Raw genomic sequence first — 27,620 nt, 5'->3', positions numbered from 1 at the left:
TGTACTTGTTTTTTTTTTTGTTTTGTTTTTTTTAAATCTTTGCTCAGGTTGTTTGGCATCCTTGTTGTTTCTTCTACCCAAACACAATCATCAGGAGGCGTCCTGTACTCTGTGCGGTTCTTCTTGTGAATATAGATCAATTTTAAAACGGCGCCAGAATACTAATAATTGAACCGTCGTTTGTTTTTACCGTTTCTGCTACAAATGTGGGATTAATAGATGTTTGTTTGTTCCAATAAAACATTTGCAGAGTTGAAGCTTTAATTCGTAGCCTGCAGGGGCTCTTTAAATGTCATGTTAGTCATGTTTATGATCTTATTTGGAGCCGAGTTCAGTTCACAGTAGAAACGGCAACATTTTATAGGTTCATCTGGGACTCAGTTGTTCCAATTTATTGTAAACTCCCAACTCAGTGCATTGAAACCAAACATGGAGTACATTACTAAAAGGTATCCCCATATGGATGATGAAATGCAGATTTTCCAACCTCACAGGTGGCTTCAGGTGCATTTATACAAGTGATAGGGTGATAACAGTGAGGTTGATATGAAAAAATGGCCACTTATGCATTAAGTCTTATTGTAAAATGTCATCACTACTAATTACTCCACATTGACGATGTCATATTTGGTTCCTGCTTGTTGCTGAATGTTTCTGGAGGGGAAGATGAGGAGGCGGGTCATGGGGTGTGTGTTAGTGATGCACTGCAGGATTGTGGGGAGAGAAGCAGTGGTGAAGCGAGCAATGTGGGGAGTTTTTTTTTTTTTTCTCAAGATGTGGAAAGGGAAGTAAAATATATCTAATGTATAACATTGGAAAATATCCAAACTGGTCACTGCAGGGTCAATTGAGCTGCTCCGCTGATCTGACAGACTCGTGATTAAAGACGTTTGCGCTCGCAGGTCTGGTGTTTTAGATGTATAGAAGAGTAAAAAAGTGTGAATGATTCTCTCTCTCTGAGCTGTTTGGTTCTGTTGCGTTACTTCTTTAAACTGTAGCGCAGGAGGAAAAGCTTTTATCTTTTTAGTTTTAAACTGTGACCCGTTTAATTTTCCCTGTGTTCATTGGGTAAACACCATGACAGTCTCAGTGCTCTTTCGTGTAATTGTTTTCATCCCCCTCCTTCTCCTGTTCTCATCCACTTTCACACACATTATTACCTCTTTCCTTTTCTTCCTGTGTATGTGTGCGCGTTTCCGCCTCGGTGTGAAAATCCTCTCTTTTCCGTAGATAATGACGGAGCGAAAGAATGCCAAAGCCATGGCAGGAGGTTCACTCCAGGACAGGATGCAGGCAGGGCTGGACCTCCCTTTACAAGGTGCGCTTCATCAACATATGCACCCTCTGTGTGTGTGTGTGTGTGTGTGTGTGTGTGTGTGCATGTGCGTGGAGAGACAACGAATTCTGCAAGAGACACGAAACAGTAAATGTTATCACCTTTGGGGCAGTGTGGGAACACAGTGAATGTTTCACAGTAACATTCTTTGCTAAAGCGGCATGTTTTTTTTTACCAGGAGCACAAGAGCAGCTAGAAATACAAGTCATGTTGGAGTCATTAAGCGCCACTGATGTGGCTCTAAATAACAACGTTTATGTCTGTGGGTACAAAGCTTTGCTTTGGTTATGCTGTGTTAAGCTCTACTGTTGGCAGAAGTGTTGATTACTTTTTAATTAAATAGAATTCATTGGCTGCCCATTATTTGGTGAATGCATTTGTATTCCCTAAATAAATAATTAAAAAAACAACAACAAACAATTACGATAAAAGAAAAGTAAACACATTTAAACTCTAATGTATTTACCACCCAGCAGCGTCCTTCCTCGCTCCCATCCGGTTTTTTTATCAGAACTACAAATTCTGAAAAATTATCCAACGCCTTGCAGGTTTTAAGGGCTTCGGCTCCAGTGCACAAGCATAATGACTCGGTGTTGCATCATCTCCTCTTTACACTGTCGCATTTCCAAGACAGATGACGGAGAAAGTCTTTCATGTCATTTCATCAAACACATTTGTTGGCAACCGTTGGCAATGGTTTAGAAATGTCTAACCCCACCTCCCCCCAAACCCTGAATCTTTTATTAAGGTAGCATAATTTCTCTCAGAAAAAGTTAGAAAAACCCAACCTTTTAATTTTAGTACATTTGTTCAGTACATACAAATGTAAACAGTTGTTACTTTTACAAAAATAACTGGTTTCACAAGTATCAGTGCACTGAAAATTCCCATTAAAGCTGCATTGGGAGTCCTGAGAAAACTGCAACATTTGAACAACTTACAAATCCCTTTCTCAGAATTTGGGGACTCTGCAGCAAACCCGCAATTATGAGCTGGAACGACACGAAGGGTGTGAGCAACACTCATGCGCACGTACATGAGTGTGATTGGCATCGCTAACACCCTCCTCTTTGGCTCTGATTGCCTGTTCCTGACAGTTTGATATCGACAGAAATGTGAATTACCACCTTTTTTCCAGTAAATATTTGTTTATAATACTTAATTTACAAGAACGTTATACTGAAGCTTTTTATTTCATCTAATTAAATAAAACTCAACAAACCCTGCTTGCGCGCAGTGCTGAGTTTGAATTGGGTCATGTGATGTCGTTTCACCTCTAGCCTGGTTTTGACACTGAAATATATCGCAGCAGAAACATGAGATCCTAATGTTGAGGTGGGAAAAGGTGCAATTTAATGCACTACATTGTAAAACACTTCCTGTTGCTCCAAGCTGTTGTTAATGTTGTGATGAATTTTCCCCAGCAGAGTTTCCCACACCAAAGACGGAGCTGGTTCAGAAGTTTCAGGTCCTCTACCTGGGCATGATGCCCGTGGCCAGACCAATAGGTCGGTGTAACGCACTCATATGTGCCTGCAAATGCAGTTCAAAATTTCCCTGCAGTGTTACATGTGGTGCAAACGTGGTTTCATTTGTGAATCTTGTTTGATTTGCTATAATATTCTCTTTTCCAGGCATGGACATACTGAACGGAGCCATTGACAGTCTGATTGGCTCTTCCAACAGAGAAGACTGGACTCCTGTGGCCCTTAATGTGGCAGATGCCACTGTGACCATCAGCAAAGACAAGGTCAGACATCTGTTGCTTGACTGCTACCGCTAAACTTTCCTGTGTTCTTTCTCTGCTGCTTTTTTTTTAAAATAGAAAACGCCTTCTTAGACAAGTTAGACACTTTCTCGTGCTGCTGAGTTGATTTTATCTTTTGTCGTTTGCTCAGACTGAAAACAGATTAGGCTTGCAATAAGATGTAGCCGTTGCTGAGTTAATGAGGTCTAAGTAGCTGTTAGCGCTCACTACTTTAGGATTTAATGTACCTTTCCAACAGCTTATGGTAATATGACGTCTTTCTGCTGCAGATTAAGGCCAATAAATACTTTGCAAGATCAGAGGAATTCGCTGTCTCTCCCAAAGCTGCAAGAACAAAGTACTGTCATTCTGTTCCTGGTTTTTAAGTTCTTACAGCTTGTTTGTGAGGCAGAACCTGTCTCTTGTGTTCCAATCAAGAGAAAGAAAGCTTCCTGGGTTCATGAATGTTTTTGCAAACAAGAACTTTGTTCTTTTAGCCAGGAGTAACTGAGAACAAGTTTTTCTGCGCTTGCAGTAGTGCTAGTGGCCTTTAGGGATCACCCTTGAACTTTGAGATTTCCTAAAGGCTGGCTACATTTCAAATGAAGCCTATTCGATGACAGAGGTTAAATACTACAAAGGTTCAATCAGGAAAACTTTGCTGCGCTTTGTTCAACAAAGTTATCACCTGGAGTCTTGCTCTCGCTTGCTTTCTTGCAAGACAGACAGGTCTCTAAAAGATAATGCATTGAAAAGAAAATATAAAACACATTTGTAACCCATATTTTTGTCACTTCTCTTGTTGCTTTTCACATTCGCCAAACTTCCCTGCACTTATTGATCTTGGGTACTAAAATCCACCTCAGCTATGAGTTTAATGTAGGGTAAAAGCCTACTAAAAAGTTATTACAAAGCAGTTATAATCCTCCATATATTATATTGAAACTCTGACTTTATTGTGAACACCTCATTGATTTTGAAAATGGACAGGCTTCACTTTTCATCCCTCCGTGCCACTGAGGATTGTATTTCAGCAGATGGTGTGCTCACCCCTTAGAAATGTTGAACATTTATTGAATCATCAGATTCTAATCAGCAGCTAATTTCTTTGTGAATCTGCACATAAAGTGAAAGACGGTCAGAGAACTTCTGAATAAATGTATACGGCCGTTGAAGTGCACGACTCGGTCCAGTGGTTGTGCTCATGTCTTATTCAAATCAAATGTTTTTGATGAATCTCTCACCCATATTTCTGACCAGGATGAAGAGGAGGTGCTGGTGGAGTGCCGCGTTCGCTTCCTGTCTTTCATGGGCGTCGGCCGTGACGTGCACTCGTTTGCCTTCATCATGGACGCTGGCGGCCATCGCTTCGACTGCCACGTCTTCTGGTGTGAGCCCAATGCCGGAAGCGTGTCCGAAGCCGTGCAGGCAGCTTGCATGGTGAGTCCAACTGGACCCGAACGCACAAATCGAAGAGAAGAAGTAGGACGATTACGAAACTAAAGTTTGGAGGCAGAAATTGTGTTTCATTTCTTCTCCCCTTTGAATAAATAACCTCAGAGCGCAGTGTTTAAAAATCCCTGTGCTTTTATCCTCCTGCTTTACATGTGCTGCTTTAACACTAATTAACACCAAAGAAATGTATTGCTTTGATATGTCTGCATTTAATATTTATAAGGCATGCATTAAAATCTGAAAAGAAACTGAAATCAATTCAATTATCTTTTTTGTCAGCAATGACGTTTGAGATAAAGGCTAATAGACACATAACAGTGAAATAGCATAAAATAGTTATTTAGCTTTGGTCTGATCTCCAGCAGCATTAACAGGCACACACACACACACACACACACACACACACACACACACACACACAGACAACTGGGCTGTTCAAAGAGTACAACATATCAGGTTAACAACTGCACCATCCATGCTTTCCCCACAGTAATTAGCTGTACAAACTATTTATTTCTACTCTCGCTCTGTCATAACAATAATGGCTAAATATAAATTTGATTAATGTTGCAGATGGGGCTGTGCATGTAATTTGTATGTGAGCTTTGTTTTCCTCCTTAAACATGAAATCCTTCCCTGTTGATCCACAGTTAAATCACAGATGCTCAATTACCAACGACTGATTGCTGATGGAATAACGAATGCTCAATAACGTTTTGTACCTCACGTCTGAAAGTGGGCCTACTTTCTTTTCCCTTCTGATAGTCGTTCGTTTTAAGCAGGAAGGCGCAGATCAATATCAAAAATGATTGAAAGCCATTTAGCTCGTTTTGACATTTTAAGGTGCAGCACTGAATATGTCAGTGTTTCAGGGTCCAATGGAAACATTTTATTAATGCTGTAGTGAATTAAAAATGCATGTTCTCACGATCCAAAAATATTGTATTTAGAGTCCAACAAATAAAACGGAAAAAAAAAAAAAGTTTGTAGTCACAACTTGACAACATTAAGGGGATATGAATACTTACAGAAAGGCACTGTGTGCAATTTTCTAAAATATTTTTTATTTAACTTATCATCATCATTGGTGATAACTGTCTACAGTAATACAGAGTGAACGACTGAACACCAATGATTTCACAGTGTGTTTATTCCGTCCTTATGTTTGCTGTGTTTACAACCCAAAACCACCATCTGCAGTGTGTGGAGTTTGTGCCAGCCCGTCGGGTCGGGCTGCACCTCTCCGTATACCGGCTGACGCACGAGATTGGTTCGCTGCAGGCGAGGCCATTGATCACACATCTGAACTTTGGATATATGGCCACACGCAGACCCACACGCTCCGAAGCAGATTGACGGTGACAAGAATCGTTAGTCATTACTATTGATCACAGTCGGCAGCCTGCGCCGGTCCAGCTTCCTCCTCGACTCTCCGTCTTTCTCTCTCTCTCTCTCTCACACACCTCCACCGCCGTCCACTCAGCAGCTGTAACTCTTCGTTATTTACAGTTTTCCCTCCTGTGTTCTCTCTCTCTCTCTCTCTCTCTCTCTCTCTCTCTCTCTCTCTTTGTCTCAGCTGCGGTATCAGAAGTGTCTGGTGGCCCGGCCGCCGTCCCAGAAGGCCTGCGGCTCGTCGCCCCCCGGAGACTCCGTGTCCCGTCGGGTATCGACCAGCGTGAAGCGAGGCGTCCTGTCTCTCATCGACACCCTCAAACAGAAGAGACCCGTCACAGAGCTGCCGCAGTAGCGGCGGCGAGCCGGTACGGGCTTCCCAACACGGCTCTCGGTCACCACGGAAACATCATCGCTTCGCCGCCAAGACCCCCGTCTCCATCACAGACTCCAGCAGCGGTAGAAAAAGCTACAGGCTTGGTGGAGTCTCCAGTGGCTTTTATTTTTTATTTTTTTATTTTTTTTGGAAGCAAATCTTAAGCGTTTCTCAGTCGAGTAGCTGTTTGAAAAAAAATAAATAAAAAATAAACAAACACGATTCTGAATCAAACAGGAGCATCCAAGATGGTCGTGTACATGACTCTCATTTCTGTCAGTAGCGCCGCGAGGAGAAGAGGGAACAACCTGAAGAAGAAGCAGGAGGCGCTCCTTCAAACACAGCACACGTGCCATGACCGAGCTCATCATCGCCGACCAAAACGCTCATCTCTCCATGCTTTCTGTGTACCTGTGTCCGCGCCTGTCAGCATGAAGCTCCACACCGGGCCACGCTCCCCTGTCATCGTTTTAGTCTGTAGTGGCTCTTCTCCCTCTCGTCGTCCTTTTAGTGAATCTAAACGTCAGAACAAAACCAAGAGAGAGAGAGAATGAGCGAGAAAAGCCATCGTGTTCTTGTTCCTGGATGAACAAAGGAAGCTGCTACGGACTTGAGAGATTCCAGTGCAACCTGTTCAGCTGAGTGTGCATGAAGTTGTGTTTTTTGTTTTTAAGCTAAATGTGAACCATTCGAAACAAAGTGGAAACAGTGCTGCTGGTTTCAGAGACAGGAGGAGGAAAATCATTTTTTGGCCTTGGGACGAGCGGTGACTCGTCACCTGAATCATCCTTCCTGTTTACGTGTTTTTCTTTATTTTTCTTTTGCTCTGGTTATCTTTTAAGAAATTACAGATAATAGCCATATCAGAAGAAGAGCTGTGGGACAGTTTTCCCCTCACTGGTATTCAGTGCTAGACTTGCTGCTTCAAACACAGGAGAGACATCAGCATGCTGGAGGGAAATCTGATAGTTTCTCTTCAATCCCACCTCACTCCCTGGAGACGCTGCGTCCTCTAATAAAGGCGGATCACCTGGGGGAAGAGAAAGGAGACTTTAGGAATGTGTTTTTTTTTTCTATCTCTGCAGGATTGTTTGTGTTCAGCCTTCGGTTTTCAAAAGAAAACCCATCAGAACGTTGGAGGGGCTCAAACCGAGCAGGACTTTCTGGCGCTGCTATCTGTTTTCGAGGTTCTTCCACAGGCCAGAGTGCTTTTGTTTAAGAAAATCTTCTTTTCAATTTGTTTTCACCAGTGCCATGGGTCTGTTTAAAAAAACAAAACAAAACACACAAATCCCCTTGTTTCCCTTGTCTAGCTCTGTACTGTCACATATCTGACATGTTTGGATGTAAGGTCATCTTTTATTCCACCTTAAGCCTGGAACAGTTTGCTAAGCCCCGCCTCCAGAACGTTACCCAATCACAGCACCAGAAGCTTTACGTTTGACTCAAATTATGTTAACATTGGGAATAGTGCTTAAAAACAATTAACTCATAGATCTGACAGGTGATACAAGATGAATTCAGGGGGTCGAGGCTTAGCAGACTAATTGTTATAGATCAATTGTCCTATGAAAGAATTAGTATACCACCAGGAAAAAACTGTTGGCTATATTCTTAAACTTTTTTACGTTTAATGACATACTTCAATCTCAAAAAAGGTAAATGATGAAATTATTTCGTTTTAGTTTTATGTGGAGACATTAAATCCGCCCATGGCTTCAAATGCGGGAGCTTCTTTCTTTTAAAATGATTTAGATTAACTTGCCTTCAGTTGGTGTAAAATTGTTTTAAAATGATTTAGATTAACTTGCCTTCAGTTGGTGTAAAATTGTTGTAAGTCCGTCAACAGCCCTCTCCCTAAAGGATTTGTCGACTCATGGGGTATCGACTAGCGTGAAGCAGTGAGATGTCGCTGAACTATTACGACCAATGTCGCTTGTATGTGGGAAAAATCTGTCACGTCTAGCTAGCACAGCGTCACGTGACTTGTAGACTTTCCACTTGAAGCACAACAACAACAACAGCGCCCCCTGCAGTCAAAATTCCTACTGAGAAAGTCGGAGCTCGCCTTACAGCCCAGAGTTTTTGTCCAATATGGCTGCCTTCAATACGAATTTTAGTTAAAGTAACATGTATAAACTATTTATTAGCACCTCCTGATGGTTTCATATTCATGTGCATTATCGGCGTTTTGTTGTTTTACAATTGGAAGACTTGATGCCGTAAGGAAAAATAAGATGGCCATCCTACACATTTAACACTATAGCAAACATAATTTGATTGATAAATAAACCGGCATGTTTTTGATTTAATTCTTCTTTGGTTTTATTTTTTTTATATATACAGATTGGCAAAATTTGTGAAATTTCAGTTGAACAAAACACAAACATATTTGTTTTATATATATATATATATATATATAATATACATTTTTTGGTCATTCAAACTAAAATAATCAACATCAATCAGTTTTTCTGTATAACGCACAAAAATATTAATTCCCAGGTTTCCTAAAAATACTTAAATCCTCCTCTCAGTATTATGTGTCATCTCGATTAGATAAGTCAAATCGTTACACACCAACACATAATACTGCGTTATGACCGGTCCGTTTGGTAAAGACGGTGCACAACCTCGGCCCTTTGCTGCTGTTGAGCTTATTTGGTTTTAAATTAGCCATACTATTTCTAACTTTTGATTTTTAAAATACTCATTTTCGTGCCTTTTCCGTTATTTTTACTACTTACACTTCTATGTCTTCCTCGATGACTCCATGAAATAAATCCTGATGTGCTTGTAATGCAATAATAACGTAAAACCTAAATGGCACACTCTGCTTCAGTGAGAGTCGGTAGTTTGCAGGAAGAAGTCAACAGTTTCTGTGTGGTGTACTAACTCGAGACACGAGTGTTGGTCCATCTTTCTTGTTGTCTTGCCCGTAGCTCTAAAGTGAATTCATACAACTGAAAGGAACTTGTTTTGTAACAGAGACTGATGGGGAAAATCCAGCGGCTTTCCCTTTTTCACAGAAAGATGTTGACGTGTGAATAAGATGACATCCGTGTGTACAGAAAACCCACTCAGTGTAACGTTTATCGTTGTTATAAGCTATGTGTTTATTTTTGAATGTCTCTTTATTTTCTTATACGTTATAAAAACAATGCCTTTTCTGAATCATACCAAATGGCCAAAGTGTAAAATACGTATATAAATTGTTGTAGATAGGAAAATATGAGAGCAAATAATGAAAAGCGAGGAGGCGATTGGACGTTTTTACACTTTAGTTGATGCTGAAATTAACTGTGCGATTTTTATCTATGCATTCTTTTTGATCTGGAGAAAAAGGAAAGTCACGAGGAGCGTTGCATGATCGAAAGAGAGACCGAGTGTATTGAACAAAACTATTTTTTATTTTATTTATTCTATTTTATAAAAGGTATATACTGATTTTATTAGTTGGAAGCGAGTCTCTCGATGCCGTCATTATTTCAGACCCCAGTCCACTCTTCAAACGTCACAAAAAGCTCCCGGTTCGCAGAAACAAAGCAGATAAAGGAATATATCTTCACCCTGTACAGTGATCACTTACCGCTGAGGGTCCACTGCTGCTCAGAGCGTCAGACTGAGGAGGAGGAGGAAGAAAAGGGCAGCAGCAGTGGACTCGCAGCCTTTCTGTCAAACTCACACAGACACACACAGTCCATTCGATGGATGTGTTAGCTTCCGTTTGCTGCTCACCAATTTGTACACTTTAGCAATGTAACCAATTGTGAGAATAAATGGCATAAAACACACTTCCTGGTCTCTTTTTATTCGAGTTAAACCACACATATCCCATTTTTTCCTCTTTAATCTCTTTTCATTGAAAGGTACATTTGAAAGATGATTTTAGAAATCTGTGAAAAATAAACTGGTGCCTACGTTTGACAATAATAGCGGTAAAAGTTGCTCTGTCACCTTATATTAATAAATGTCAAAATATAAAAAGGTTGTTCCGTCCGTTAGTCTTTACTAAGATCTGAATATTTTGAGGACATGCTCAGTCCTCGGCATGCAGGACGACACCTTTGTTGGTTAGTTGTTTTTCTGTGATGGACTAGTAGCCTTAGCAGGTCTGTACCACGCCTCATTCAGGGACTGAGATTCATAAAAATAATCAGAAAAAATACCGAAGTCTCAAATGATCTTAAAAATAATTCAGTTTATTTATTTAGTCCAAGTTCACAACAAATGTCACCACAACAATCCACTTTAAAAGACAGACAGATCCACATATGCTTACATCAGCAGATTCAGATTCAATTTGGGCCCCGTTGTAATAACATGCAGACCAGTTCTTTGTTCAAGTTCATCCAGTTCCATTCAGTCACTGACTTTTGCAGCGATCGCTCCTCCTGAGCAAGCATGTGGTGACAGCAGAGAGGAATGATGAACTGACGGACATTTTGATGCTTTTCTGCTGGAGAGCATCAGTTATATAACAAGACGATCAGGTCCTGAAGGCTGGAGAGTATTTTCTGAAGTAAGACAACTGTATGATGGACAGTGTGTGTGTGTGTCTATTTTTTTTTTATAATTCACTCAGAGAGGATGACGATGCTAACTGTGGGTCAGAGGTCGTAGACTGCGGCCGGGCGACAGAGCCGCTCGGGGAAGAGATTGGCGGCAGAATGTGACCTGTAGCCGTCGGCGCTCCCTGCGTTTTCCTCACGTTCCCAGATTGGCTCCTCTGTTTCTCCAGGTTCCTCTCTTCTTCTTCCTCCGGTTGGATGTTTTTCCTCTCAGAGGCCGTCTGAGGGGCAGACTGAGCATGTGAGAGATGTTTTTCTAGGACTGGAGCGGAGCCCTCCTGTAGCTTCTTTACCGGTTTTCCGCTGATCTTGTGTGCAAGAGCTGTGATTGGAGACAAATGTCTGGAGGGTTTTTCAGCAGACATTAAGGTCAGCGTAAGACGTGGTATCCGTCTCGGTTTGCTGTGCTGAGATGGATTTACTTTTCTCTTTGCTTTCTTCTTTTGCCCTTTAGCTTGATTTTTCAGGCCTGCTGCATCGCCTCTGCTCTGTTTCTGATTTCTTTTGCTTTTTCGTTTTTTCTTCTTCTCTGACTTGGTCTTACTGTCCTTCCTGTCAGCCTCATTTTCTCCTTCCTCTTTGTCTTCGTCTTCTGAAGGTAGAGCAGGATCTACTCCATCACTGATCTCTGCTGCCTCAGGCTCCTCCTGGCTGGACGGAGATGAAGGCCTGCTGGTGCTCAAAGCGACTCGTTTCTTCTTCCTTTTGCTCTTCTTTGCAGGTTTTGATGGTTCAGGAATTATGCCACCCAAGAGGCCCTTCGCTGCCGCCCTTGCCAACACATCCTGAACTGATTCCACCTTTGTGGGATCCGCCTGAAAATATAAAGGTCAAAATTACTACATTTATTTAAGAAATGTCTATATACACCTTTAATGTTAAATACAGTTTCTCTATCCTGTGAGGAAAGGTAGATGTTAATGTGGTCAGATTCTGCTTCACCAATCTGTTTCCTATTTTGTACGTGGACATGGGGGTATTTCTTGAACAATACATAAAAGTTGCCTAAGAAAATGCTAAAAATGTTACCCGTAATTTAGGTAAATTGTGTCAGATTTTCTGGAGATCTTATTTTACACTCGTTCCATGTAAATTTATTTCATAGGAATGTTAGAAGTAGGGTAAAATTGTCAAGTGGAAGTAAAAAGATGCATTGTTTTAAGAATTTTCTACAACTAGAAATCTGAATAGTGTGGAGTGCATTTGCCCCCTGCTTACCTGTGGGCGTGGCTTCACAATAAGTTTAACGAATTGACTAAAACCAATCTGCATCAGCAAAACCAATCAGGATCTAGGTTTTTGTTTGGTTTCAAATTGGTATTTTGGAAAATCTGTTCAAATTGCATAACAGACGTAGGATCCACGTGGGTCCCACATATCACAGATCACACTTTGTCAACTTTGTCCCTTCTGGGGCCAGTTTTTTAGTTAATTTCCTGTCCATATGGGTCCCATATGCAGAGCAAATGCTTTCCAAGACACTTTCATCAGGATTTCCTCTCTTTGTGCGTCTGTGGGAAGCAGGGAGCCAGTCCCAGACGTGAATGTGCCATCTGCTGCTCTGATGGGATTTTGCCATCCGCATATTGAAAGTTGATGTATTTAGGTTTGGTTTTTGAATTTTCAGATTTCTTCGTTGGCTTGCTCCTTCTGCCCATCTCCACTTTGGCAGCCAGAGACTTCTCCCACTTAAATTTTAATACAAGGCGACACTAAAATCCTGGTAAAAACAAAATCATTGTCTTGTTAAATAATAACCTAGCCTGCTTAAAATTTCCGTTTTGTCATTGAGAATATTTGGCTTCTGTTTGGGGGTTCTGGAGTCTCCCCCACATGTCCAAATGTTTCGTCTCACTAACATCCTTTGGTTTGCGTGATGAAGCTGCGTTTTCCCCTTAAGTTCCAGCAGCATTTTTCAATTGAATTTAAATCCAGGGACTGAGATGGAGATTCTTGGAGACTTCTTCTTTGTGGACATGAATGCAGCACTGGAGGCTATGAAATTATTGCTCGTCCAGACACAGACCTGCTTGACTGTGATTGCCATAATGTTTTGATTGGCATGCGTGACCGTGTCTGCACAGACAGTTCCAGCTAGCCCGTCTTTATTTTAGAAAATCAGCTTCTGCACAGTGACTTACAAAAGCACTTCCATTGCCTACAGCAAGAAAATCTGACTTCAATAACTATTATATAACAGCCAGAGGGGATTCAGGAGTCTTAGTGTCATATTTGCAAAAAATATTCATAATCCATGAACACATTTTGTCACTTCAACAACATAAACAGAAAACTGTTCAAGAGATCTGAGTTTTAAAAAGTTTTTGCAATCAAACATTAGAAAGATGTGGTGCATGTATCTGTTCAGCAATGTCTTCTCTGATCCTCCTGAAAGAAATCCATTGCAACCAGATGCCACCTGATGCCAGACGTGTTGGAAAACTATCGGAGCACATCACCTGGAACGTAACATCCTAGCTGTAAAACACGGTGGTGTCAGTATCATGCTGTGTGGATGCTGCCATCATACAAGCAGGCCAGCAAACTCGTTTATACAGGAGAGAGCAAAGGACAAATAGAAGTGGATGCTACATTTTAAAGATTTTTTTAAAAGCCCCGCATATCCTTTTACTTCCAATTCCCAACTACACGCTGCTTTGAGTTGCATTAAAAACCCAGTTAGATAAATTCAGGTCTGTTTTTCCAACATAAAGTGCAACAACATTTTGATGCTTCGAATACTTTGCAAACTCTTGTATTTATGGTCGATTATGATCTCTAGTCAAAGCAGCTCAGAACTACAGATGGATGATATTTTGCTGCAGGGGTATGAATACTAAGGCAAAAGCAGTGTGAGATTCATTCATTTTTTATTTTTATTTTAATGAACATAATGGTTTTGTCCCTATAAGTATCAATTCATCAAATGGTTTTAAATTGAAGTAGATTCAGTGGCGCATCCAACTCTTCTGAAACATTCATCACATCTTATAATTCCTGGATTGTTCTCTGTGCTGATGCTCGGGCTCTGTGGCTTCACTGCAGGTTTCCCCCCCCCCGCCCCCAGCTGCAGCGGATCAAAGCAGCAGCATCTCATTTCCTACTGTGGTACTTGTCTTGTTTTATGAGTGAAGAGAAGACGGGAAGAAAGAGAACGGGACAAGCAGACGAAGCGACGGCGTGATGCAACATGACGGCGAAGGGTAGAAGGAGGGACGAATGCCACAGAGTAATCCGTTTAGTTTTGCTCTGAGGCACTGAGACGAATCCCGGGTTTGAACATATTTTGTCTTCAATTCGTCTCCCTTTTTTTTTTTTTTATTGAGTATTAAAATAGTGCTGCAGTATTTCTGCGGTGCAGCTCCCTGCATTAGTGTGTGCGCGTGTGTTTGCACGCCAACGAGCTGACTGACCTCCCAGCAGACAGTAAAAGAGTGCCGCCTCAGCACTTCTCAAAGGTCTTGTTGCAAAGTAATCAAACGCAGACACACACTCTCGCACCGATATAAATTCTCCGGCGCACCAAACACGCACACAACAAAATCCTCGCTTCCCTTCAATCTCCGCCGCAACCTTCACCTCTGCATTTTTCATTTCCCACATCTCACACTTTCTCTGACCTCCGTCTCTCACCTGCCGCGACAGTCTGGCTATGAAGCAGCCGTTGGTGAACTGAGAGGGATGGAGCCTGAAGAACCTGGAGTCAGTTTCATCCCCTGAAGCGGAGTCATCAGGGAAAATAGGCCCATTCACCCTGAGAGACAAGTTGGGTAACATTTAAACAGCCTGGCTGCCGTCCAGAGGAATATCGTTACTGAATTACTGTACGGGTGTGTGAGAGGAAAAGCATTTGTGTTCGATAAACCAAACCGAAGAATACATTTAATATTCGACGGCGTGAATCCTGCCACACCTGGCAGGATTAGTTGATACAATTTTGTATTCCCTTCATTGGCTGCCCGTTTCTTTAAAAGTTGATTTTAAGCTCTTGCTTTTAGTTTTTAAATGTCTAAATGGTCTGGCACCTCTTTATCTTTTTGAGCTTTTACATTCACATTTCCCCCAGTAGACCGTTAAGATCTCAAGCTCAGACGCTGCTGGTTAACAGAGCGCTGCTGAAGGAGGAAATGACACAATGGACTTTGGCATGAGTTTGTCCAGATAAGCTGCGATAAAGCTTAGGACTGTGAGGATCTGGCAGAGAATCAAAGAAACCTCAGGGTATTCATACAGGGGGGAGATCTTGTCCGTAGTAAATGTGAGCCAGGTGACACACGGGGGAAGAAAATAAGGGTGGCGCACAATAACGATTAACAAGCACATGGCGAAATATGTCGAGACAAGATGACCACAACACAACTGAAATATTACATCAGCTATAAAAGAGTGACGTTTAGACCAAAAACATTTAGAGAACCAAAACTGATTAGATCTGCAAGGTAAGCAACCTTAAATTGATGTAAATCAAAAGCAGCTTAAGTACTTATATCTCAACCTGTTTTTATTTCAAACTCCAGTCCTCCAGGCCTGATGTCCTGTGTCTCTCTGGCTTTGCACACCTGGCTCCAATATTAGCTCATTAGCAGAGCTATTTAGAGTCTGACTGGCTGTTAGCGATGCAGCTTAGCCGTTTAAATGTGAATGCAGGACAGGGGGACTCATGGTCACAAACCACTGGTGGAAAGAAACAATGTGACAGCAGCAGGTTTAGTATTTGTACCTGAATGGCAACAGTTTGGGGTGAATGTGTGTTTTCTCCAACACTCTTCCGACCAGCTGCTCGTTTTCCTCAGGGCACACTGAGCGTGTGCAGTAGACCACCGTCTGGACTTTTGGAACTAACATGAAGCACAAATATAAAGATCCCAAGCGCTGTGATCACAAAGTTTTTATGTGATGGCCATGAATGTACTTTAGAACATCAGAAATCCTTTTGTTTATGAGGCACATTTATGTTTAATCCTGGCACAAACTGTTGTTTGTTTAAAATGCGCAATGTTTACATGGCAGTCATTGTGCTCGTGTTTATCGCAGTTTATACTCACAGGACAACGCGTGGGCCAGCAGCCGGGCCTGCTGGGTGGTGAGAGAGAAGATTTTGCTTTTGGAAATCGAGCCGTGGGATAAATCTGGCAGTAGGCTCCAGTCTGTAAACACGAGTTTGACAAATTCAGCTGAACCGAACCTCTTATTTATGAAATGAGAAGATATTTCTAAAAGAAAAAAAAACACAGTTTTTTTTTCTTTTTCCATGTCTGTAATTGTAAAATGATTAGTCAACTTTTGTTTCATTTCCATCAGTGTTTGGGGGTTTATAGCTTCTTACTTATGCAATCATTTTTATGCTCAAGGTTGAGAAATGTGTGAAAAAAGAAAGAAAACCATTGCAAAGCAGCTGAAAAGTCAGTAAAAAAAAAAAAAGTTGGTCTCATTGTTGGGAGACCAAAGTCAGACATCAGTGCTTAGCGCAGTAGCCGGCCTTGAAGAAAATACTGACTCCAAAACACCAGCTCTATTAGTTCATAAAGATTTACAAAGCTATTTGTACAGGGGAGAAAATGAACTTAGGAAAAATGTTGTCCGAGAGACCTAGCAAACCGGGACTCTATGGCCAGCTCAGTGTGCCAGTAATTTCCCACAGTCCATTCCATGTTTAAATTGTAAGGGTTTTAACTGAACCACAGAAATTCAGTCAGTAAAACTTTATTACAAGTTTGCAGCTAAAATTCTGTCAGTAATGTTTTCTATAGGAACTGATTGTTAGGCAATAATAATAATAATAGTAAAAAATAAAATAAAATCAGTGTAGCTAATTCTACACATGTGGTTGGGAGGGAAGTCAAAACACAGCGTTTGCTGTTCATTTGGGATTTCCTTGAACTAATATTGTTAAAATCTTTTAACTGGTGCATAAAAAAGTAAAATCTAAAGTTAAACTACACGTTATCATCTAATAAACTTTATGCTCACAAACGATACCTGGAGCTGACTTACTTTAGCATAAACTGCAATTACTTTTAAAATAATCATTTTTTTCTCCCTCTACAATTATATTTACCTTTAAAGATCAAACAGTAATGTTTCAAATGCATACCTCCATGCTCACTGTGCATTGTGGCGACTGGGTCATTGAGGGCAGAGGACGAACACTGAGGCAAAACTACAATGACCTTTAGCCTGTGCACAGCGCTGTCCCACTCATTCAGACTGCAGAAAGCTGCTGGCAGGACTTTGACATCTACAACAGAATGTAGAAAACTCAAAAATGATTTTAAAACAGAAAAAAGCCTATGCAGTGCGAAATATTTAGTAGACGTATTAGTTACTTCGCATCTGTGTTTAGAAGGATTAATAGCTTAAAGTTATTTTGAGTTAATTTTGAGAATTATTTGGCACTGGGTGTTACAAAGCTTTCAGGTCAACAATAGAGCAGGATCTGGCAACTTGATATGCAGGTTTCAAATGCAAGTTAAGCTTCAGACTTCATTATCCCCTCGTCATGTTAAGCTGCGGGTCATACCCACGGCTCCACGGCTTTTTGTCTGACGTCCTCCCACGGAGTTTGTGACCCTGCCAGACGACACCACCACATCGGTCTCAACCTCATAAGTGAATATGCTATTTGTAAAACGCTCCATCAGAAAAACTAAAACATGCACTTAATGTGCTGGGATTTATACAACGAGAGATCTATAAAGACTTTGATAGGTCCAAATTAAAGTAGTCCTTGTCAATATTTATTTTTATTTTTTTTTTTAGATGTTTCAAAAGTTTTGTTGGACTTTGGATGCTATTTCACTCATTTTCAATCCTAACCATTTTCAGATTCTGTTCTTAAGATTGATGTATAATTGTTTCCAACATAAAAGGTGATGCAACACTAAACAAAGAACCAATTTTGAGCTTGATCTTTATACACTTGCTTGCCAACAGAGTAGTTTCAGTGACAAAATCTGTACATTTCTGTATCAAATGAGAATAAAAAACACAGCATGAAAAACAAACAAACAAACATTTTTTTTTGCCTGAGCTATCGGTTTCCCAAGGAGCTGTTTGCTTGACATAAAACTCTACTGAATATAGATGTTACTTTGGTAATCTTTCAGGTTTTGTTGTATTTATTTTTTCCTTATTTGTTGATAAAACCCCATTTATCCTCTGTAACAAATAAAACGATCACTTAGGCTATATTTGTCTAATATTAAACTTTGTCTGATGATGAGAAACATTTGAGTGTGACCAAAAAAAGCAAAGCAGAATATATCCGTAAAGGAGTCTGTACGTTTTTCACAGAACTGAACTGATGCATACAAATCAGATCTGTTTGTCTTGTAATGTACCTTCAGATGGCATTTCTTCTGCGTCGGCACTGTACAAATAAACTAAGCTGAACTGAATTGTTTCTTACTTTTGATTCCCATCTGAGAGAGCAGATTCTTCATCTCTTCCGTCTGCACAGGAGCGTGGTCGGCGCCGCACACCAGAACTCGGCCCGACCGAGCGGCGGCCGCCACAGCTACGTGAGCCACGGTCAGAGCCGAGAAGGAGCCCGCCAGCAGGACGTCCCCTTTATCAAACAGGATTGGCCGTGACACGCTCACTGCCAAACACACACTCCTGTCCTGCAGAAACACAACACACACAAACGTGTTCCTCCTATAGGGATGCAGGGCTTTCCTGTTTGTACTTATTCAGCATAACAGAGTGATGTGCAACCAAAATGAAATCACACAATTTTAGACGTAAACTTTAATTTAAAAAAGTGCAGAATGTCAAACTGGGTTCAGTATTTGGCTTGTTTTTTTTTTTTTGGTTTTTTTTTTAAGAAATTGTAAATGTTTGTCAACCTTCTTTTATTTTGCCCTCAAAAAAGTATAAAATAACTTAGAGCTTTATACCAATGATACCAGTGCTCAATGAACCACCTCTGGAGTACTTAAGATTACAGCAGGTAGCAAAAAGAGGGACATTTTAAACTCATAAAACTATTTGTGATGTTTATGCTGTTATACACTGATTATTATGCCTGAATATTATCCTCATTTGGTTACAGGGCAAGGCTTTAATTTTAAAATTTTCACTGAAATAAAGAGTAGAAAAAATACACAAATTCCAAAAGCATGTTAAAGAAAATATTTTGTTGCTCAAAAACACATTTTTTTTTAAGGTATTTTCTTATATAACCCTTTGCTTACAGCTGCCTTGTGCTCCAGAAATAAAAAGCCGTTTTAATTCATGTTTAGAGGAATGCAGACATTTCTACCTGGATGTTTAGCACACGTGTGGTGGTGAGGACGCTGCTCTGAAGAGGTTTACAGAGGCTGCGGGAGAAAACGAGCGTGTCTGGACAGAGAGGGTCCTTGGAAAACGTTGAACCCGTGAGGTCAGCCATGTTCTTCACTTCACTGAGGTTGGCACTTCGTAAGATTTCGCACATTTCATCTAGGCTGCAGAGAAGAGGAGAAAAAAATCAAAGTTTTAAACTGAGCCAGACCGTTGAGCTCGTCTGCAACAACCCGCTGTGCTCCGGTGTGAAACAGCGACTTTAGATGAGAGATGATTCAAAGGAGGACGACCAGTTTTAACTCTCTCTACCTTGTGAAATGTTAAGAATGAAAACTAAGCAGTATCCTATGAGAAACTACTGGCAAACGTGTCACTATTAGCGGCACTTTTTATACATCATTATCCTCTATTTTCTAAAAAATGCCTTATTTACATTTAAATCATCATCCGTTCTCAAACATTGAGGAAAAATCTTTGATCACTGGATGAGGTACAAAAAAAAAAGGAAACTTTTACATTACTTGGACTTTCAACTTCTGTGGGTTGTAGAAATTTCCCCAACAACTATTCTCTTCACGTCATACCTGCACGCAAAAGCCATAGACGAAAAAAACAAAACCGGAAATCTGCACCTGGTGTTTAAAGTGTTGACCCATGCATAGAACGGTAAGGATTTGGCCCTGCGCTCTTTGGTTCGGAGGGAATCGGACAGGAAACGGGAGACGCTCCGCAGGCTGTGTTTCACCCTGAAGCGGGCCAGAGATGCAGCGAGTTTGATCTTCCATCTGGAAGAGATAAACGACAACACAACCACGCCAACGTCACGATTGTAAGCATACTGATGTTGCATGTTAATATGACACTTTCCATACAAAACACCTCTGAAGGCTTTTCTCCAGGTCTCTGACTTCAGCGACAACCACCTGCTCTCCTTCAGCTGGATGCCGACGAAGCAAAAACCTCCTGTCCTGGAAGTCATACAGCATCACCATTGCCAATGGCAACAAGTCGCTGTACTGTAAAACACATAATTTGTTAGTTACAAATAACAGAATAAGAATTTCTGATGCACCAATTTAGAGTTTTTTGCAACTATTATAAAAGCCTTCCCTGCAGGGGGCTCCTCCCTGCATGGCAGTAGTAATAAAAAAAAGGGTCAAAATCTCTCAATAGGTTACAAAATCAGAATAAAATATGAACTTGGTGATTGTCAGTAGTACTTTGTTAAATTTTATTTTCTGCAAAACTGCCTCTATAAACCATTTTCCTAATTTTTCTAAATAACTTAGGTAATTTCACATCTCTTTTTGGCTCATGTAACATATTTTTGTATTTGTCTAATTTTTTTTTCTGTCTTTCTAGGAGACATATTGAATGTCGTGGGAACAGAAATGTAACTCCGCTGCGCCTCTGGGCTTGTTCTGTCTGGCCAGGCCTCCGTTTGAGGAAGACAAATCTGATCCAATGAAATAAACAACAACAACAACAACAAAAACTGGCTTACACCTAACCTGGACAGAAAATGAATGCATGTGTGTCTAGAGGTTGGAATACAGATGCTGTGTGCTGAATAATAAAGGGATCTGTGGTGCCTTTATGGTCTCACTTTCAGACTAACGACACCTCAGCCTGTTTCACTGCATGTCCCCCATCCTTCAATAAAGTTACCATTCAGGCGCACACACACAAACATGGCCACACACAAGTGGGCTGCTTTGTTTTATCAGTGTATGTGTCATTGCACATTGTTTTATGATGTAATTTACAGTCTACAAATTGCGGAGTGTGTCATCCTCTCTCTCGCATGCGTCGCTTGTCAGCCATAACCAGCCAGACTGCATAAGATCTGAATACAAATGGGCTTTTAACTGCATCCCTGCTGGTCTCACCAGCATTTCTTCATCTGACGACAGAAAACCTACACATGCACAGTCAGTCAGTGTTTTTAAAACAGATTTGGGTTTGTGAACACTGAAAAGTTGAACCAGATGCGACTCACGATGTTCTGAGATTTGTGGAAGAAGCTGTCAGAAATCACGGCCTCCAGTAAATCTTGGTCTAGGAGGGGAAAGCATCAGGTGATACATAGAAAATAAACTATATTACTCACCTTTGTTTAAATCATTTTTTATTTTAGAACTAGCAGCTACCATGAACTCAAAGTCTGCAGAGCACACAGCATTCATCAGGAACTGATTAGTCAGTGTGAAACATATTTTACCTCAGTGTTACTGTCAGAAAACGTTTTCGGCGTCTTGCTGCCAGCCGAGCCTTGGAGCTAACCAGGAATGTGCTAAACACTGATAAACGAAATTGATTCAAAAAGTCCTCGCAAGGAGACATTGGTCTCTCTCTGCTGACACAGTTTGCTCATATTTCAGAAGAGCTTCATGGAGGCATGTAGAAATAAAGCTCGCCGTTTGCCAGAGGTAGACGTAAAACACTCATGGAGGAACAATTACAACATAAGTTCTGCTCAAACCAGGATCAGGGCACTGAGGGGGACAAAAAAAACAAACTTGTACTGAATTATTTTACACTGAATACTACATGAACACACATGAAACCTTTCCAATTAAAAGTCTTGCCCAGTGCAATTGTAATGAAGTCATGCTAACTGTCACAGAAGTTGACAGAACGGCAACCAGTGATATCACCACTCTCTGTGTAATAAGAAATGCTACTTTTATGTGAAAATAACAGGATGCAAAGATGGTTTAAAAAAATGCCATTTTTCCTGAAACATTTAGAACTTTGTTTCTGCTGATTTTGTCGCTGCTCTGTAACATCAACTTGCTGAAGAAGATGGCATCCTCTGTGGCTTTATTTAATTATCGGTATTTGCTTTGCGAATCAGATGTTGGGCAGATAGTGCAAAAGATGTTTTAGTTAGATCCTAACGATTATTAGATACTCCAAGCACTGTTGGTGCAAGACCTACATCACAATTTATCGTTTAGGATTAACACATCCTGTTTTACCCTGCAAAAATCAGATAGGACACACAAATCAAATGGTCCAACTGAAATTTATTCTCAGAAAAGCTTGTTTGGGTTTTTTTTTTTTTTTTAAATCACAACTTGTGTCCATCAGGACAAACACAAAAGTTTTAACTTTGTTACTTTTCCATATTTTCCCATGTGACCAACTTCAGCAGAATCTATTATACAGTAACGTTTTCTGTCCAATCAACCCACCTCACATAAGTGGTCATAAGCACTCATAAAGCGGATTTATATTCATGCCAACTGCACCTCTTATCACCTCCCACCCAGACATCTGCTGAACCTTCAGCTCCAATGATTTGCTCTCACATGGAGAAGTCAATTGAACGACTATATGCCATTTAATCTACGGACTGCATGTTGAAGTTAGTATTCACCAAGCAAATATTGGAGCTGACTGCAGCCAAAGCTTTTCATTACGGAGATAAAAGCCGCCGGCACGGAGGTCGTTGAGGTCTGAGGAGACGGCAACGAGAGCAGGTACAATTAATTTAGCAGCCATGTTGCCTCTTCAGAAAACAAGTCTTACATTTGAGGGTGTTGAAAGCGAGCTGGTAGGCTTGTTTTTGTGTGGCCTTGTCGTCGCCGCTGTTGAGCGGTAGCGTGTCGGTCCTGTTTTCATAGCGCAGAAGCTGACAAGGTTCCGGCTTCTCTCTGCGAAGCCGCTGAAAGATGGCCGCTGCCTGGAGAAAGACCTGATCTGACGGAGGGCCGACTGAGGAAGATGGGACAAGGAAGACGACAGCCGTGAGATGGTGGGGTGGAAATGTTCAGCCGGAGCAGTGGAGAAAAATGAAAGCCCTTCGAGGCCCCGGGGGAACATGGACATGTAATCCCAAACTTCAGTGTGCAGTGAGGTTGATTTTTTTTTTTTTTTTTTATTATTATTTGACACTTTTGTATTTCATATAAATTTCAACAACACTTAAAATTTCAAGTAATACAACATGATAAAATTAAAGTTTATTCTAAAGAGAAAAAAAAAAAACCCAACATATCTGGTGAGAAAATGAATTAGAACAATGCCAGATTGATTGGGATTAATTGGGATTTTACCTACTTGAAATACATTGCACATGTTTATATTGTATGGAAACCCATTTCTGCCACTCTGTTAAAAAAATAAAAAATAATAATTATCTCAAAATAACGAGATGGCATCTCATTATAATTAGATACTATCTCATTATACTATCTCATTATAATGAGATAATTATTTTTTATTTTTTTAACAGAGTGGCAGAAATGGGCTTCCATAATATTGCTACTCGGCATTTTGAAGGTTTGTCCTCTTTAAATCTTAAACAGTAGAGCAGGTCATTCGAGCAGGTTCACCCTGAAAGCAGGTCGCAAAACAATGAAAGAAGTCTCCAAAAACCTTAAAAATGTGTTAAGGAGGCCTACACATGTTTACATCACAGTATAATAATGTAAAAATAGAAAGACACGAATAACTTTCATTAAAGTGGTAGAAAGATTATGACTTTGCTTTGCTTTACAGAGAAAATAGGCAAAGACCAATGCCTATAAAATATTGCTCTGTGTCAAGAATTTGATTATTTGGAGAACAGAACAGAAGACACGTTCTGAACAAACCAACTGCAGTGTTCTGGGAAAATAACCTCATAGCTGCGAAGCTCACATCACAGAATCACCACATGAATTCTGCTTTATGAAAACGATCCAAAGCTGACAATCAAGAGTTATAGAGAGTCCTCGATCTAGTCAAAGTCCTGAACTTGAACTCTTTGAGATGATGTGTGATGGGACTTGACACAGGCTGTGCATCAAGAAGCCTCTCAAACATTTCACACCTGAAACTGTATGAAGCATTTCACTGAAGTCATAGGAGGTGGGATGGAAGAATTAACTTTCCTCAGTTAAAATTATTTTTTCACTTCTTTTGTTAAATGCTTAAAAAAATAGATTAGACATCAATTTCTTTTGAAAGAACTTTAATGGGATATCTTAACTGGTTTAATTTTTAACAGACCAACAAAATATAGCGCAGAGTTGCAAATTGTTTATTTCACAAAATCCCAACAAAAATATTTTTTGGTTGCCAAAATATGGACCAGCTCAGAGTAGAAGGCCCGGTGTGCGTTACACAGTCTTGTTTGTTTAATTGTACGGCGTCACAAAGGTGTACACTAAAACGGCTGAAAGTCAAACTTTAGGATAAAGTTTCAATTTGCTTTGTTTTTCCTTCATTTGATGCTCACAGATCAGCTAGCCGACTGCAACCTGAGGCTGCACACACATCCGCCGCTTTCAGGTGCCAACAAAAGCCTTTGTTCAACGTTTAGCCGCTGCCTTTTCTTCACATGAACAGAGAACAAACCGACTTGTTTACCAGATTAATAACTTTGCAGCACACTATAAAACATCTTATTTTAACTATGAGATTAAATCTCACCTGAGCCAGGAGACACCGAGTGCAGATGAGGCAGAGGAAGCAGAGAGGAGAGCGGCTGCTTGTCACCCTGATGGCCTCGCTCTCGTTGAGAGATGATAATCGGCTTCTCTTTCTCAGAGCTCATATTTACATCCTGTCCGGAGCCATCTGTACTGTAACACAGGAGGAACAGCGTGCCAGCGTCTGCCTCTCACGTTACACGCAAAGATCAGCTCAGAAAAAAAACCAAACAAACAAACAAACAAACACAGGTCAGGAACCGCAGAGAGCAGCTCCCGGTTTTTATGCTTTCCATCCTTCAGCCTTGCTGTTGCCGTCGCTCAAGCATCTAAATGAAAGCAAACAGCAGAGCTGCAAAGGTAACTAAGTTCCAGAGAATCCGGCAGGGCAGACATCTGATCCACCCTGCGGATCCGTGTCAGCGTGAGACAGTCCTGCCTCAGATGCTGTGCAAAAAAATCTTCATACGGTTTGACCTCGCTACGGGTTTGCAAACACAAACTTAAATGAACTTTAACGGGATTTTATTTTACAGATCAACGCAAAGTATGGCGTTAATTTTTTTCATGATTTTTTTTTAAAATGCAGATTTTGAGAAACTGTTGCTTATTCTTCTTTGCAAAAATGGCTCATCCTCAGTTTTATTGAACGGAGAGCGTCTGTGACCAGAAATTTCAATATTTTGCAACAGATTCTCAGTCAGACGTTTGTCTTTGTGGTCTGCAACCACAAAGACAATGGCTTTATAATGGTTTAAAAACACTTTATAATGGCTGTACCATTATAAAGTGTTTTTACGGGATTTGAATACCTTTGCAAGACACTGTAATGTGTGTTAAGTAAGTAGGCTCCTCGTGACACAATTAAGCAGATAAAGTTGCATGAATAAATAAAGAGCTGCAGTCCAACCCTGAACGAAGGCTCGTCTCTAACTCGCCAGCTAAACTAATCTGTTTGCAGACCTACGCTAGCTTTTCACCTCACTCTGACATTAAACCAGGTCTTCTCTCAGTCTGCATTCAGATTCACACATGCAAACGGGGCGTACGTCCAAATTCCAAACAGATTTTCTTTTTACACAGACATGCAAGGTCCTCTAGCCTTTAATTAAAGTTAGTGGAGGTAAAAAAAAAAAAAAAAGAAGACGGAGCATAATCCTCTTTTATTACAGTTCTTCCCTTTAAAAGCATAAGCTAGAGCTGACCAGAGATCCATGACATGCACTTAAAGTCCAGGATGGTGCCTGTGGAATAAATCAGCAAATATCAGGCCGCAGTGATTTAATGAGTGTCAGAGAGTTTACTTCGTGCTCAACAGGCCGAAACTCAAAGTCATTTCAAAAAGTGAAGCTTGTGGAAAAAAGCTGAGAGTAGTAATCTGGACAGAGTGTAACGAGTTGTTTTAATTTTGCATCGCAAGTCTTACCGTTGTCACTCCGAAGACGGTCGGTGGAAACAACATGAAGAAATGCAGCTTAAACGAGAACCCAGGAAGCCTCTGCTTCCTGCCTTGAGTTTGAAACGCCATGGCAACAATATGATAATGAAGGAGGGTTGGACCTGCTGTGTGAAAGATGTGCAGGAAAACGCACGACATGATCTGCACTGGAGAAAATGTGACCGGAGTGCATTTGAACCACTGTCCCCCCCCAAAAGGTGGAACACATTATGCTTTTGGAATTGTAGCAGAAATGGATTGGTCAAGAAGAAAAATAATATTCTTCATGGTGGCAAAAACAAGTCATATTGTTGTACAGTTTGAAGATAACAGACATCAAGAAACTCAAACTGAGGAGAAAGGACTGTAAGTATAAAACTAAATGCAGTCCTTAGTTAATAAGAAATGTGCCACTCAAACTCCTTCTCCAAAGAGTCGACAGCATTTTTATTTTTTATCTTTTAAAGTCACCCACATTTCTGAACTACTAAATATTCAATTCATGTTCCATATTTTAGTGAGTGAAAATCCCTTTACTTTGTAGTTAATTTATTTTTTTACATCTAATGTTGCAGTTCAATGCAAAAAAGGAAACTTTTTTTTTTTTCCCTTTGAGCTCAACACAAGTGATCCCCTTGAGCTTCACCTGGCTGCCTGTTGGCCTGCTCTGCTGCTGATTCCAATGCACAAGCAGGTCACAGATATTTATGGGCTGCATAACTCTGACTGACTGGATCTGATTGGTGAACGATCGTCTTGGTTAAACGAGCAGAGAAAATCCATGCTGACCTTTAGCAGGCACTTCCCTAAACCTGGGGTTTGACAAGAGAGAGAGAGAAAAAAGAGAGATTGAAATAGGTTGTAAATAACTCAATTTAAGCATTTAAATAAATCACTGTTGTTAAAAATGGAAACCAAGGTGACTGCAAGGAGAATTTATATGTGGAAAAATAAAGCAAAAAGAAAAAAAAAAGTCTCGACCTTTATACATGTAAAACACCAGTTAACCTATTTATAGTGAACATTGGAGCAAACTTAAAGAGACGTTAATGTCATTAAATGTGAATCATATCTCCTTCCAATGCATCAAACCCATTTTACTACTAATTTTCTTAATTTTTTTTCTTTCAAAATTTGACTAATTATACTAGTTTAGTAAAATTTTACTTTTACTAAACTAATTTGACTAATTTTCTCTTTCAACATGTTTAAACTCTGGAAGTTGGATAATTTTTTTTTTTTGAGAGAGTTTAAGGTGGACTGAAAACTAGTAAAAAAGCTACTCTGGTAATCCTTCAGAGAGTTAATACAAAAATAGAATAAAAATATATCTTCTCTGCAGTTGTTGAAACAAGAGAAATAATGTTATTCTTTGTACATACGGTCATATTGATTAAATTATATGTTCAGGCAATAAGTCTCATTAGTCTCGTCTAGTCTTAAATGTCATGTTTTCATTAGACGCAAATGTAAAATCATCAAACAATAGCCTTGAGTCCAATTAATCAACATAATGTTTCACTTAGTGAACTGGATAGTGTTGTGAAGATAATTATAGCTTTACACCATAAAATGACACCAGGCAGCAGACACTGACAC

At 40.3% G+C, this 27,620-nt stretch overlaps 2 protein-coding genes across 5 annotated transcripts in view; one reads left to right on the top strand and one right to left on the bottom strand.

Moving 5' to 3' along the window:
- Positions 1-6,526, top strand: part of apbb2b (amyloid beta (A4) precursor protein-binding, family B, member 2b) — a 54,421-nt gene extending 47,895 nt beyond the window's left edge. Inside the window, exons 14-18 of the mRNA XM_015032266.1 lie at positions 1,231-1,318; positions 2,764-2,844; positions 2,971-3,086; positions 4,344-4,523; positions 6,115-6,526. Coding sequence (XP_014887752.1) covers positions 1,231-1,318; positions 2,764-2,844; positions 2,971-3,086; positions 4,344-4,523; positions 6,115-6,285 — 636 coding nt within the window. The 3' untranslated portion in view covers positions 6,286-6,526. The remainder of the gene's footprint in view (positions 1-1,230; positions 1,319-2,763; positions 2,845-2,970; positions 3,087-4,343; positions 4,524-6,114) is intronic.
- A 3,960-nt stretch (positions 6,527-10,486) lies between these two features.
- Positions 10,487-26,873, bottom strand: LOC106947366 (putative methyltransferase NSUN7). Of its 4 annotated transcripts, none has more exons than XM_015032297.1 (13): positions 26,010-26,873; positions 24,585-24,736; positions 22,698-22,883; positions 21,163-21,221; positions 20,043-20,179; positions 19,796-19,948; positions 19,141-19,324; positions 18,286-18,499; positions 16,972-17,115; positions 15,923-16,024; positions 15,598-15,715; positions 14,511-14,631; positions 10,487-11,692 (listed from the first exon to the last, which is right to left on the bottom strand). In XM_015032297.1, exons 2-13 carry the CDS (start codon positions 24,706-24,708, stop codon positions 10,877-10,879), a joined length of 2,358 nt encoding a protein of 785 aa, XP_014887783.1. In that variant the 5' UTR covers positions 24,709-24,736; positions 26,010-26,873; the 3' UTR covers positions 10,487-10,876. The 4 variants fall into 4 exon arrangements, with proteins under 4 accessions (XP_014887783.1, XP_014887784.1, XP_014887782.1 ...); XM_015032298.1 differs by having other exon boundaries at positions 24,585-24,731; XM_015032296.1 differs by lacking the exon at positions 26,010-26,873 and having other exon boundaries at positions 24,585-25,111.
- Between the last annotated feature and the right edge of the window lie 747 nt (positions 26,874-27,620).

The sequence above is a fragment of the Poecilia latipinna genome, unplaced genomic scaffold, assembly GCF_001443285.1.
Source record: "Poecilia latipinna isolate Pla-1442-1.1 unplaced genomic scaffold, P_latipinna-1.0 Scaffold237, whole genome shotgun sequence".
Classification (NCBI taxonomy): Eukaryota; Metazoa; Chordata; class Actinopteri; order Cyprinodontiformes; family Poeciliidae; genus Poecilia; species Poecilia latipinna.
The sequence above is the reverse complement of the archived record's forward strand: the minus strand, read 5'-3'. Positions and strand labels throughout refer to the sequence as shown.

Coding starts and splice junctions, on each gene's coding strand:
- LOC106947366 (XM_015032297.1), bottom strand. CDS start 24,708: ATGAGCTCTGAGAAAGAGAAGCCGATTATCATCTCTCAACGAGAGCGA. Junction 20,180..21,162: donor TCCACAAATCTCAGAACATC/GTGAGTCGCATC, acceptor TGTGTTTTACAG/TACAGCGACTTGTTGCCATT. Junction 15,716..15,922: donor GCTGGCCCACGCGTTGTCCT/GTGAGTATAAAC, acceptor GCTTCATGTTAG/TTCCAAAAGTCCAGACGGTG.